Source organism: Egretta garzetta, unplaced genomic scaffold (assembly GCF_000687185.1).
Source record: "Egretta garzetta isolate BGI_Z169 unplaced genomic scaffold, ASM68718v1 scaffold105, whole genome shotgun sequence".
Lineage (NCBI taxonomy): Eukaryota > Metazoa > Chordata > Aves > Pelecaniformes > Ardeidae > Egretta > Egretta garzetta.
The window spans coordinates 993146-1007432 of record NW_009259598.1 but is presented as its reverse complement, the minus strand read 5'-3'; the positions used below and the strand labels follow the sequence as shown (position 1 = coordinate 1007432).

Below are 14287 nucleotides of genomic sequence, written 5' to 3'. Positions count from 1 at the left end.
CTCCCGGGCGGAGGCCTGCCCAACCCGGGGATGCAGCCCAGCGGAGGCAGCTCGGAGGTGGGGAAGGAGGCTGAGGAGATCCGACTGCAAAAGCAGCTGGGAGATGGGTCCTGGCCTGATCCTGATCCCAGCAGGACAGTGCGGGGATGGAGCAGACGGGTCCTGATGGGTGCTAGGGCTGGCCTCAGGGATAACATCAGCAAGTGCCGGCAAGAATCACCCCAAAACCTGGTGCCCAGCCCTCGCCCCTCACCTTCCTCCCAGCTCGCCTATACATGAATGACAGCCACGAGCTCTCCTGTTCAGTGGTGGGACCCTTCCGTTTGGTTTTTGGGATGCAAAAGCAAGCAAAGCCAGCATTTCTCTGTGCATGCTGGGCTCTACCCAAACCTGAAGCTCATGGGGAAAGTCAGTACAATTCTCCCTATAAAACCGCCCCAAAATGGGACATTTGCATGAGCCATGCAAAGCACAGGAGCTCACGGAACCGCACAGGCAGTTATTTGCTTCATCGTGCGTTATTTCCCTTCTCCATTTATCTGCCAAGCAAATGTTCAGGAGATAATTTATTTGCTGACAAATTCAGATAATTTAAAGACAGTTCCTAGGACATTTGCCATGTTGTGGTTTCAGCCGCCTCCACTAATACCTCGGCCCTGAAATATTGCTTGTTTAAATGCTACATTACTATGAAGATGAAGAGATCAGCGGTTTGCAGGACCTGCTCATGCATTTCCTGGGGATTTCTTGATGCAATCAGGAAAGATGAGGAGCTCTCAGCTACCCAAGGCCACAGGCAAGTTTTCTTGCACGCCCTTGCTGCTTATCAAGCTCACGCCTATGCGTTAGCCACAAGACTACTTGGGGAAGCCCCTGTGGGGACAGACGTGTCCCCAGATCACCAGGTGAACATTCGGGGAATGCCTGCAAGGGAGAGGCTGTGGGAGCACCATCCCTCTCATCCTCAGTGGTGAAAGCAGGGAAAAAAAATTACCCTTAATGATAAAACTTCCCAGGCACAGCCAGGTCCATCCACCTGCCAGCAAGCCATGGCTTCCACCCATGTCCCTCCCAAGGGGCCAGGGGGGATGCGAAAATGTCCCCAAGTCCTGCCACGTCACAGCCCGCAAGTCACCGTGTTGCTATCTGTCTTCAGCCGGTGCCAGGCAGCCAGTAAATCTCTCCCATCTCGCAGTAAACGTCACCTCCTCGAGCCTCCAACCATCACCTCGGCAGCAGCGCTGTCAGCAAGACTGATCCCCTGGTTGCCTTGTTTACTGCATTAATCCCTACAAGCCTCTTTTAGCTGGAAATGGCCAAAAATGCACAGTGCGGGGGGTGAGGAGGGGGCCTGGGACGAGGGTTCCCTGCCTGGAGCAGCAAAGGAGGACATCAGCAAAGCAGCTTGCAATGAGATGTGGGCAAACACCGCTCCAGCACGTGCCCTGGGGCGATCACCTCCTCCCCGGGGACCCCTGCACCCTCCCGTGGGGCACCCGGCAGCACCCTCCCTGCAGGCATGGGTAGGTCAAGGCTGGCTAAGCAAGAGCCAGATCCTGCCCCTGCGCTATCCACCGGCCTCATTTCTCGGCAGCCACCCCAGCTTTTAGCCTGCTGGGGTGAGATAGGAGCTGCTTGCAAGGGAGCAAGGAGGCACCGGTGGCCTCATGCCTTACACGGGACAAGGGTGCTTCTGCCAAGCACACGATGGGAAAGAGGTGGTTGTCCAAATGCTGCGAAACAAGGCAGAATTCAGCCCCACATCCCCCAAACCTGGGTGGTTTTGTACCTGCAGAAGACAGGGCCAAGGGAAGGGGGATGTGCAAGAAGCATGCGTGAGAGGGAGCAGCCCTGGGAGCTTTGCACGGGGCCTGTGCCGTTGGATGAACACCAAGAGGGCTCCACACGCCTCCTGAATCACACACAGCACGTCAGGATGCACAAAAACGCTGTTCTGCAACGCTCCTGTCCACTTTTAATCAAACCGCTGCCGTCACGAGCCCAGCAGATGCCCGAGTGCTTGCACAGGCGAGCAGCTCTGCATCGCCCATGCTCCCCACGCTGCTGAAGCGCCGGCGTTTCTCCAGCCTTCCCCCCAAATTCCCACCTGGCTTTGATGCTTAGTCAAAAAAAAAAAAAAACAAAAACCCATGCTCAACAACCAAGACCACCACCGACAGAGCATTAACCACCACGTAGCTGCCTTGAGCTGGGCTGGCAGGTCCGGAGCAATGAGGGCACGGCAGAACTGAAAGGCCGTAAGGGGAAAGCAAGCAAAACTTGCCCTGGGCTCTCTGCCATCTCCTTTGCGTCCCTGTGCACCCCGTGCGATACGGCAACGCACCCCCACGAGCCTCCGCTCGCCCGCAGCGTCCCCACAGCTCTTACTGGTGCACTTCTTGATGCTGCTGCCCTTCTTCAGCGCGTGCCGGCTCAGCTTGCAGTGGAAATTTTCCTCCCAGAACTCAGCAAACCAGATGTTTCGGCGGTTGTTGTCCAGCGTCCTGCTGGAGAAGTAGCGGTCGAAACCTGCCCGGGGAAGAGGGGATAAATCTCTGGGGTGGTAGAGAGGTGCTTCACATGGCCCAAAACTCTCCAGGCAAAGGGAAGGGGGGGGAGGGTCTAGCGAGGGGGGAGTCTAGCGAGCGAGGGGGTCTAGGGACACATAAAAGTGGGGGGGGTTTGTGTCCGAGCTGCCACTCGGGCAAAGCTGCAGGCTGGAAAAGCCGCTCAGGGAAGAGCCACTGCAAAACACCGAGTCTTTCATTGCCAAACCCTTGCGGTTAAGGGGATGCGTCAGCAGGGAGAGCTGACCCGGGGGGGGATCTGGGGGAACTCACCGAGCACAGCCCCTTACCTTTGACAGAGACCCGCTTGGGCAGGATGGTGACGGAGCCCTCGGCCACCTCCTCCAGGTGCAGGACCGGGGAGATTTTGGAGCCCCAGCTGTCTGAGCCCATCCAGATGAAGTGTCCGGTCTGGTTCGCCCTCTTGGCCGCCTCCAGCACCCTTCTGCAGAGAGAAGCAATTACTGGGCCAGGGCACCGGCTTCATGTCCAGCCCCACGGAAGCGGGGCTGCTGGCACAGGGCATATGTCTGTGTCCCCCTTAATTACCCAATTAGGGTAAAAAAATTACCCAATTAGGGAAAAAAAAAATATCAGGTTATGCCACAGCAGGCAGGAAAAGCAGCAGCACCGGAGAACACACATGTGCTCTTGGCTCCCATAAGCATTGCAAGCCCTGGGAGAGCGCCAGCCAGTGCTGCCAGTACCCAGGTTAGAGCTAAACTGGGCTCTGCTGGGCTCAACTGGGCAGCTGAGCAGCAGCAGGGAGCTGGAGATGCCGTCCGTCCTGCCAAGCATCCCTCACGCTGGCCAGACACTCAATGCACACGCCTGCACGCTCCGCCGGCGCCAGCCCGTTCAGAAAGTCTCAGTAGGCGGATGGGAGCTTTCCTGGATCCGACCCTCCGGGCTTTTTGTTCCCAGAGCTCGCTGTCACCTCGGGGGCTTGTGCGGGTCCCCAGCCCCGTGGGAGCGGGGCCCAGGGCAGCTTCGTCCCCCCGTGCAGCGAGGAGGCAGGTTTGTGACTCACCCCCCGCCATCGGGAGCTGATCACTCGTCCCGCTCGGAGCGCAAGCGGCGCCTCCAGCAGCCCACGGTCCTCGTGCGGGGCAGGATCTCCTCGGGGCAAACCGAGGGCGTTCCTGGGAGCTTGGTGATCTAACACCCAACTTGAGCCAGGCAGAAACTCAAGCAAGAACCCTCCCCGGCCCCTCTGGCTCGGCGGCATGGCCCTGTGCGTTTCGGGAGAGGCAGCACACCATCCTCCGGGCTCGGCAGCCCCAGCTGGCTCAAGGGTCAGGATCACGGCAGTCGCCATGCCCGGGCTAAACCCACGCTTACCCGGTGCCAGGTGGGCGTGCGTAACCCACTGCTGGTGGGCTGTAATCCTATTTGGATAGGTAAATGTTTACCAACCCCAGTTAATGGGGCTTGCCATTTGCACAGTGAGGTAAATCCCCCGTTTCTCACCACACACCCGCGTAAATGTCAGGTTTGCAGACATTTCTATTAAGGAAGGAAAAAAGAAACTCGGAGCATTTGCACATCTGATGTAAACTGATTTGAAATCGCAGTTTACCCACATTTACATAATGTTTGCTGATTAATAAATTAGATACTTAGGAAATCAGGGGTAGTTCCATGTGAATCATTCTGCTCCATAAACAACGGGAGCTGCAAGATGTCGCTTTGCCTGCAGAGCAGCTCATCACCTCGAAGCGTGGCTGTGTCCCCCCCAGGCAGGCAAGGGGGCAAGTGGGGGTCCCCAAAAGGGCCCCCCAGACCCGTTCCTCTTCCACGCTGGGAGCTGAGGCTGCACAGCAAAGCAGAACCAGCGCCGGGCTCCTGCCATGGCTGGTGCTCAGCGAGGCCCCGCACCAGCTCTGACCCAGCTCGTGAGCAGCGTGAAGCAGCCGGGTCGTGACAGCAGGGGTTTCCAAAGCCACAGAAAGCAGATTTTTCCTCCTTTGAGCTCTGTGTTGCTGTGGTTTGATGCCAGGCGGCCACTCTGAAGTCAGCTCTGGTGGGTCCCTGCTGCAGACATGTCCCCACCACGCTGCAAGGTGCATCCTCTCCCCGTTGCAGACGCGTCCCCGCCACGCTGCAAGGTGCATCCTCTCCCCGTTGCAGACGCGTCCCCGCCACGCTGCAAGGTGCATCCTCTCCCCGTTGCAGACGCGTCCCCGCCACGCTGCAAGGTGCATCCTCTCCCCGTTGCAGACGCGTCCCCGCCACGCTGCAAGGTGCATCCTCTCCCCGTTGCAGACGCGTCCCCGCCACGCTGCAAGGTGCATCCTCTCCCCGTTGCAGACGCGTCCCCGCCACGCTGCAAGGTGCATCCTCTCCCCGTTGCAGACGCGTCCCCGCCACGCTGCAAGGTGCATCCTCTCCCCGTTGCAGACGCGTCCCCGCCACGCTGCAAGGTGCATCCTCTCCCCGTTGCAGACGCGTCCCCGCCACGCTGCAAGGTGCATCCTCTCCCCGTTGCAGACGCGTCCCCGCCACGCTGCAAGGTGCATCCTCTCCCCGTTGCAGACGCGTCCCCGCCACGCTGCAAGGTGCATCCTCTCCCCGTTGCAGACGCGTCCCCGCCACGCTGCAAGGTGCATCCTCTCCCCGTTGCAGACGCGTCCCCGCCACGCTGCAAGGTGCATCCTCTCCCCGTTGCAGACGCGTCCCCGCCACGCTGCAAGGTGCATCCTCTCCCCGTTGCAGACGCGTCCCCGCCACGCTGCAAGGTGCATCCTCTCCCCGTTGCAGACGCGTCCCCGCCACGCTGCAAGGTGCATCCTCTCCCCGTTGCAGACGCGTCCCCGCCACGCTGCAAGGTGCATCCTCTCCCCATTGCAGACACTTCCCCGCCACGCTGCAAAGGCAGCTACGCAGCACATCTGCTCCACGTTGCAGACACATCCACGCCACGTTTGCAGACACACATGCATGCTGCAGGCATGGCTGGCTCCTGTTGCCCCCCGCCCCTGCCATTAGCATCCCACATCCCACACCCTGGCCAGCAGTATGCATAGAGCACATGTTGGGCTCAGTGCGGGTGCCCTGAAGCGCATTCCACCCCCCCAGCCTCCCCTCCCAGCCAGGCTGGCCCCTCCGCACCTGATATCGTCTTCGTTAGCGAAGATAATGACGGCCCGGGCATGGGAGGTCTCCAGGAGGCGGCGGATGATCTTGTCAAACTCTCCCGGCTTGGGCTCCCGTGGGATCTTGACGGACTGGGCCACGCACACACCCCCTGCAGCAGAGAGAGCCCTGGCACTGAGACACCCCCACGAGTCCCCATCCGCTGGGGACAGCCCCTCTCCCAGGGCTCCTCAGCCCCACAACAGGCAAACAGGGGTCTCCCCAGCTCACCTGCACCCCAGCCACAGTGAGGGGCTCAGCACAGTGTCATCTCCACAGCCCACCACCCTCAGAGCCCCCTGGCCCCCCAGGACACGTACCTGAGCCCTCCCCTTACACTGCCTCTCCCAGGCCTTCGCCCCTCCTCTCCCCCCACAGCTCAGCCCTTCTGCGCCACCTTCCCTCCCATCCCGCATCTCTGTAGCTCATCACTGCCTTCCACCCACTCCTCCTAGTACCTGGCACCTTGAGCCACAACCACATCACGCCCCGTCCCCCCCGACAGGCACACGGTCCCATCCCGGCAGCTCAAAGAGGGTTTTCCAGCCAGCTCCAAGCACCAGCCCCTCCCCAGCCCAGGACTGGGTTTTGCAAAGGGCTCAAATACTGGCCATGGGAAGAGGAGATGATGGGCTGCAGCCCCGGCACGAGCCCTTCGCCCCCCAAGACAGCAGCCTGGCCCTGCAAAGGGTTTTATTCCCATCCCTGCGGCACCAGCTGAGCTCCCAGCCCAGCTTTCCACAGGGCAATTGCAAAAGCAGCTAATTAAAATTAAAAGAGACAAGGGGAAGCTGGCAATTGGAAGAGTCCCCACACACGGCTGTTGGGCTCCCCGCCTCCAGCTCCAAAAAGCCAGAGCCCTCCTGCTCCTGCATTTTTGCAGATGCCAATAAAAAGAGAGATGGGAGAGAAAATTAAACATTGTGGGACCTTCTGGATGTAATTGATGGTCTCAATTTGCATAGTAAATGACACGGCTGATACCTCGCCTGCCACTAAAAGATCGCTGCTTAAGCAAAGGTCAGAGTAATTAGCACATGGTGGCAGGGAGAGATTTCCCAGCTCATGGCCCTGGAGAGGAGCAGAGGGAGGATGAGATGGGGCGAGGCTCTGAAACGGAGGCCTCTGGGATGGGGGGGTTCGCTCCCTCCCGCAAAACTGGAAGAAAATTGGGGTAATTTGGCCCCTGGCAGCCTAACAACAGAGAGATCTGACGGGTGCCGAGCACGCAGCAAGGGAGGTTGCAGGGATGGGGACAACAGCATCGCCCAGCAAAAACGCGGTGGCCCGGCAAACATCGCCCACCCCCGACCCCACGCAGCCCAACCACAGACAGGGTTGGGGGTTGGTTTTTTTTTTTTCCTCCGGTAAGAAATTGGGCCAATTTGCTGTTTGTTTCCCATATGGGGAGCCAGATGGATGGAGAGGAGGGAGTTGGATAAACAGACTCCTGGACAGACAGATCAGCCAGGCGAGACGGGCAGCAGCAGGCAGCAGCAGGCAGTGCCGGCAGGACGGGGACATCCCTGCCCGGGGGGTGCTCAGCCCCAGGCACTGCTGAGCCCCCGGCCAGGCCAGGGTGACACCGGCTGTGCCGCCAGAGACGGCAGCTCTGGCTATGGAGCCGGTGCAGCTTAATTACAGTTTCCATGGCAATAAAAGGAGAAAATCCAACAAAAGCAGCAGTTTGCAAACACGAGAGCCTTCCAAAAGCCCCGGCGCGGAGTTGGGAGGGTGCATGCACACGCAAGTGACAGCGCGGGGCTGGCGCAAGCGCCCACCCGTGTGCCACCGACCACCAACACCACCCGGCTCCCGGGCCGTCTGTGCTCTGCTCCGGGCTGGCTCCCCAGTTCAAGAAAGATGAGGAACTCCTAGAGAGAGTCCAGAGGAGAGCAACTAGGATGATAAAGGGACTGGAGCATCTCCCCTAGGAGGAAAGGCTGAGGGAGCTGGGCTTGTTCAGCCTGGAAAAGAGAAGACTGAGAGGGGACCTCATCAACACCTACAAATATCTCAAGGGTGGAAGTCATGAGGACTTTGCAGTGGTGTCCAGCGACAGGACAAGGGGCAATGGGCACAAAATGAAACATAAGAGGTTTCAGTTGAATATGAGGAAAAACTTCTTTACTCTGAGGGTGCCTGAACCGTGGCCCAGGCTGCCCAGGGGGGCTGTGGAGTCTCCTTCTCTGGAGATATTCAACCCCTGCCTGGATGAAGTCCTGTGTAACACGCTCTAGGTGATCATGCTTTAGCAGGGGGGTGGGACTGGGTGATCTCCCAAGGTCCCTTCTAACCCTTGCCATTCTGTGATTCTGTGAGAGCGGGAAGGGGTGCACCATGCCGTGTGCCCCACCATGCCATGGGTGCCCATGAGCGCGTGGCACAGGGACACGGGGGTTCCGGGCGTGCACACAGCACCTGCAGCACCAGCCCCTTCCCAGCACGACCAGAGCAAACCCAGCTTTGAGACTCGCCCAGGCCACCAGAAGCCTTTCCACTGGGGTCCTTCCCATGCATTTTATTCCCCTCACCCTGAGCAGTAGCTTTGAGCATCCCCAGGATCCTGTGGCTGCCCCACGCCAGCTCTGCCCACGCCGCTGGGGTACGCAGGACCCCGACCTGGAGGATGCTCAGCAAAATCAAGCTCACAGGGGAAGGATAAACCCCGCCGGGCAGCAAGTGGCCTTGGGTGAGCTTGTGGCATGGACCGTGTTTTGTATGCATGGAAAAAGGGGGTAGCAGAGGAGATGGGCCCATAAATAAATAAGAAAGGAGACTAAATCGATGGCAATTCAGAAATTACCAAGTTACTCGGCAGCTCCGTTAAATCAAACTAACAAGGAACGTAACAAAAAAGGGATACGGGCAATTAGGATGTAATGAGGACCTTATTAACGCCACGGCTAGAGAGCACGGAGCACGCGAGCGGGACATGGCCAGGCCAGCGGGAGGCGAAAGCAGGGACGGGGACCCAAAAAAGTGGCTGGATGCCGGGAGAAAACTGCCCTGAGGATGGACACGGTTGTCTTCAACCCCTGGCTGCACTGCCTGTGTCCTACAGGGACATCAGGGCTCATCGGGGCTCTCCAGGCTTAAAAATAAACCCCAAACCTAGTCCAGCTAAAAGCCCTGGGTGAGCCTGGGAGCCCCACGTGCCCACAGCACCCTCCTGCAGCCCGCGCCCCAGTGCTGGCAACGCTGCTTAGCGTCTTTATCTTCTTAATAAATTAAATCATCTCAATAATGAAGAAAAAAGAGGCCAGGGGGTCAGGGGGAAGTGGATGGGGGGGGCAGAGCTGAGCAGTTTGGGGCAGCCCAGGCTCTCAGCACCTGCATTATTCATGGCCCCCGGGCGCCGTGGCTGGAAAGGGGATTTGCCAAGGGATTCTCCTCCTGTCTTTTGCACAAAAATCCATTTAGTCAAAACACTCCTTTAAAGCGAGAAATCAAAGCAAGGAGGCAGCAGCGATGGGGAGGAGGCACCCGCTCTCCCTCCTCCAGCAGGATGGCGCAGCATCGCTCCCCAACTCAGGCCCAGGTCTGGGAGAAGGCAGGAGGTGAGGAATGGGGACACCCTTCCTTCCCCAGCTTTCGAAAAGGACCAAAGAGGAGCAGGAATAGCAGGGAGAGCCTCCAGGATCAGAGCAGCATCCCACAGCCAGCTGCCAGAGACAGGCACCTGATTTAAGGATGGCTCGAGACGCTCGCCATCACCGACGGACAGCAGCACGGGATGCAGGGCGCTTATAGCAAGATACAGCCTCAAAAAACCCAGCCTAGACCCATTCCCAAACCTCCCGTGGGCTCGGGCAGTAACCAGGTACCTGGCGCTGCAGTCCCAGGGGCTGGAGCTGCTTTCAGCTCCTGGCCTGAGCCCCCGCAGCAGTGGCATCCCGGTCCCACGGTGGCAGAGCCAACAGCTTCGCAGGGAGGCTGCTGGGAAGAGCCAAGGATGGAACATCCAGCAGCCCGCGTCCGGGGAAGTGGAGACCTCCAGGGAGAGTGAAATGGTGGGGGTGTAACTATGGGAGGTGGCCAAGCACGCCCAGTGTTGCCACTTGCAGCCCTTTCTCTGCTGCCTGCCAGGCCTCGCCGTAACGAGCCCACCGTCGTTAACGAGCGGCGGCCGCCCTGTCCCACCCAGGCGGGTCTCGGCACAGACGCCCACCAGGCCAAGACGGAAAATCTCCTGTGCAAAACTGAACGGTGCAGCGAGAGCGGCTCTGCAAGGGGAAGGGTTTGATGCAGGGCTCATCCTCCAGCAATGACCCATCCTCCTGCCAGGAGAGCCAGGCCAGCGGGGACGCCTCCGCACCCGAGTCCCACCTTGGCCCCAGGGGCAAAACCATGAGGGTCTGCGCCCAGTGCCACCCAACAGCCCCTGAACCCATCCCAGCCGTGCAAAGCTTGCCCATGGGCGTATCATAGAAGGGTTGGATGGGACCTTAAAGATCATCTCATTCCAACCCCCCTGCCATGGGCAGGGACACCTTCCACCAGACCAGGCTGCTCACAGCCCCATCCTGAACACTTCCAGGGATGGGGCAGCCACAGCTTCCCTGGGCAACCCGTTCCAGTGCCTCAGCACCCTCAGAGTGAAGAATTTCTTCCTTATATCTAATCTTAATCTCCCCTCTTTCAGTTTAAAGCCATTACCCCTTGTCCTGTCACTACATTCCCTTCTAAAATGTCCCTCTCCAGCTTTCCTGTAGGAAAAGGCACCGGGAGGCTGCTATAAGGTGTCCCCAGAGCCTTTTCTTCTCCAGGCTAAACAACCCCAACTCTCTCAGCCCACCTCCATAGGAGAGGGGCTCCAGTCCTTGGAGCATCTTCGTGGCCTCCTCTGGACTCGCTCCAGCAGGTCCACGTCCTTCTTATGTTGGGGGTCCCAGAGCTGGACGCAGGGCTCCAGGGGGGGTCTCACCAGAGCAGAGCAGAGGGGTAGAACCCCCTCCCTCGTAGAGCTGCAACCACATAACCACATCAGACTATAAACCAAATTGATCCACTTGGAAACGCAGGACAAGGCAGGATAGACACCCCAGCGTGCCTGGTCCAAAACGCTTTGGGACTGGGCTGTTGGTGTCCACAGCTCTCCAGAGACTTGTTGGGACACACAGCATCACCCCACCCCGGGCAGGGCAAAGCCCTCTGGGACCAAACCACTGCCCGCCCCATCCTCAAGCACTTGGCCGCATCCTTTCCTCCAGCATCGCCCCCAGCCCAGTGGGATCTCAGCCTCCTCCAGCATCCCTGTTGGGATCTCAGCCTCCCCGTGGCTCTGCCAGCCGCTCGCCGGGGGCCTCGGGGACTCTCCTCATTAAGGTGGGGTTAACGCATGTTGTCAAACACAGGTCAGGGTTTAATCTCCACCATTACGGGCTCGGTGGGAGCGCAGCTGCTCCGGGAAGCACGGCGCTGAAGTGCCCTCTTGATTGCAGGTAGATAATAAGCTTTTGCTGTCGCTAACATACACCATCAATCAGGGAGCGCTCTGCCGGGGCTTCCCGCAGAGCTGGTGGCTGCCAAGCACTGGGTGAGCGCAGGCCTGGCTCAGTCGCGCTGGGAACAGCGACGGGCACGTCTCCTCCGCTATGACCAGCTCCCCAGGCAGCCCCGGGCACCCCGAGGAGGGGATCGGGCTCTGCACAGCCCAGCTCCTGCAAGCAGCACCCGCACGGCTCCCCTGCACGCTCCTGGCCTTCCCTGCCTAACCCCAGCCGTTTAAATGAGATTCCCAAGCCCAGGGTCTTAATTGGAGAGGGGCTGGCGGCTCCCCTCCCCGGCATTCGTTATCCCTGTCACATCAAAGCCTCCGGGAACTGATTCATTAGAGGAGAAGTCATTAGGGACACAGCTCTGTGGCCTCGCAGAGGCAAAGCTTCTGTGCCGTCGCAGGGCTGGCGCGCTTTGGTCTAATCACGGCGCACGGGATGTCCGGCACAGGGCAAAGGTTTGCACCATCCGTCTGTCCATCCATGCATCCAGCCGTCCATCCTCAGCACTGCAGCAACAAGTGGCTTGGTGATTTGGACAAGGCCTCCTGCAGGTACTCATACACAAGCCAGGCTGGCGAGAGTTGGTGTGATGGGGGAATGGCCCTGTGCCACGGCACGAGCCGAGGGAGAACGGCAGCACCGGTGAGCCGCCCCGGGTCCCATCGCACCCGGCTCTGATCCCTCCTTTGTTGTGGCAGAACCCTGATGAGAATGATGCCCGATCCGCTACCAGCTTGGGTGTGCTTGGGGACACCAACGTGCCTTTTGTCACCCAAAACTGGCCCCAACACACCCCCCGGTGCAGCCCAGATCTCAGCTCGTAGACTCCTGCACTTCGCTGCAAGGTGGGCGTCTCGCCCCTGCCCTCCTGGGAACACAAAGCGGGGAGCGATGGCAGCGACCTGACCCCTGTGGTTTTGCAGCCTGGTCCCACTTTAGGGGTGGAGGGTCCCTCCTCATGCACCCTGGGCTCTGCATCAGGCATCCCCATCACCGGAGGCTCCTGGCACTTGCCGCCTGCCTCGTCCCTGGAACCGGCTCCCTCATCCCTGGAACCGGCTCAAATGCTGCTCTTCGGTGTTTTGAAATCTCCGACATTACAAATCTGAGCAATTTGCGCCTGCTTTTCAACTGCCTGCTAAATCAGTAATTAATGAATTTGCAATGGGGAAAAGAAGGGGGGGAAAAAAAAAAAAGCAGCAAGCTTTCAGCTCAAACCTAAGGCCTTGGGGGGTGGGGGGAGGCCAGGGAGCAGAAAATTCAAGTTTCTCACTTCGGCAATAACACCACCGACTTCGTCCATGGGAAGGTTCTGCTAAAGACCTAATCAGGGACATGGGCGCGTCAGACCCCCAGCTCCCCCTCCCCCTGCTCCAGCCCTGCACCAGGAAGAGCCAAGAGACTCTGGGATTTTGGGGAAGTTTATAGCAAGATTTTGCAGTCTTTCTCCCCATCTACTGCTCTGCAGAGGGAGCATCGCTCGGCGCTCAGAGGCTTGAGTTTATTCTCTACAGCAGGGACCCCCCGCACCCATCACATGACTCCAGGAGCTTGAAGTGCCGGACAAGTCCTGAAAGGAAAGACAGCTTTTTTCCTGCATTTATCTCATTTATCACAATCATTTATCTCATCTCTGCTAACCCAAGCCCACATCACAGAAAACATGCGTACTCTCCACCAAACCCCCGGGACTGCGTCTCCCATCTCACCCCATCTCAGACTGGACCTTACTGGGAGCTCCACGGAGCCGCTGGCATTTGCCTGGCACGGCCAGCCCAGGTCGCCAGCCCACGGGTACTCCCCAACACACACCAAAAATATTAAAGAGCAAGATATCGACTTGGGCTGCCTCCAAAGCCCAGGTTTGGGCTGCGAGCCAGATCCCACGCGCCAGCCCCGACCACAACTAATAGCTCATCGTTGTCCGGCCGCGCTCGCCGCCCGCCCCGCTTCCACCGCACAAAGGCTGCGAGACCTGGAAACCAGGAGCGGAGTCAGGAGCTTTATTTACAGGCGGATTGCAGCCAGCAAAGGGAGCGAGCCCCGGGGGCTGGAGGGAGCGTTTTCCCAGCCCAGCAGCCCCAGTTCAGCTCTGGCTCTCCCCACTCCCAGCCTGCAGGACGCTTGGCATCCACCAGCAAATGGCTCAAGGGCAGGGAAGGTTCTTAGGTGGGGAAACTGAGGTACGCCTCCATTCGGGCTGGATGGGGGTACAGAGTGTTGACAGTAGCAAAAAGAAAAGCAGCGGGGAGGGGAAGGAAGAAATAGGGAAATAACGCAGGAAATGTGGTTTCTGCCCCCGAGGAGCCTGCAGGGATTTCAGGACCCAAAGTGGCAATGGCAGCAGAACCTTGGTGACCAGACCTGACCCTCTGGCCACCGCGGCCACCACAAAGCGGGGCCACATCCAGCAAAACATCCAAGGCCAGGTTGCACGGGGCTGTGAGCAACCTGATCTGGTTAAAGGCTGGGTGTGGGCTGGGGGCCCTCCAGGGGTCCCTTCCAACCCAAACCATTCTATGATTCTATGAGAGCTGTCGCTGATTTTTGGGCAGGGGATGGGACAACAGAGACCAGCACAGAAGCTCAGGTGATGGGTATAACCATGATTTTGACCTGTGGGTAGCAGGGACCCTTCCTGAGCCACGCTGTGAAAGGACCTTCATTTGAGGGGCCAGAGATGCCACCACCCTCGGTGTTATCGGCCAGAAAACACCTGCAGGAAAAGGTTCACCCAAACCCCGGAGCAGGGACCCTTCGGGCTCTCGGCATCGTGCCATGAGAAAATGTCCAGCTGTGTGCCAGCTGGGAGGATTTGGCTGGGGAACCGAGACGCCGGCGGCAAACACCAGCCCTCCGGTGAGCCGCAGTAATTGAGTGCTGACTGCACAAGAACAGCCGTCCTCGGGGAGGAACGGGAGCTGGATGGCCAGCCCGGCTCTGCCCTGCGGCTCATCACACCCCGCTGCGGCTGAATATCCCTTGCTTTAACTCCTGCACGTGTCGCTGGGGCAGGGGGGGGGACCTCCGGGGGCAGGGACCCACCAGCATCATCCTCCCCTCCCCCCCAGCTGCCCCATGGGG

The 14287-nt window shown here is 59.2% G+C and overlaps 1 protein-coding gene across 1 annotated transcript in view; it reads right to left on the bottom strand.

The window, feature by feature from the left end:
• Positions 1-14287, bottom strand: part of GRM4 (glutamate metabotropic receptor 4) — a 50131-nt gene that overhangs the window by 21864 nt on the left and 13980 nt on the right. Inside the window, 3 exon segments of the mRNA XM_009638198.1 lie at positions 2389-2529; positions 2858-3012; positions 5679-5814. Of these exon segments, the coding sequence (XP_009636493.1) occupies positions 2389-2529; positions 2858-3012; positions 5679-5814 (432 nt within the window).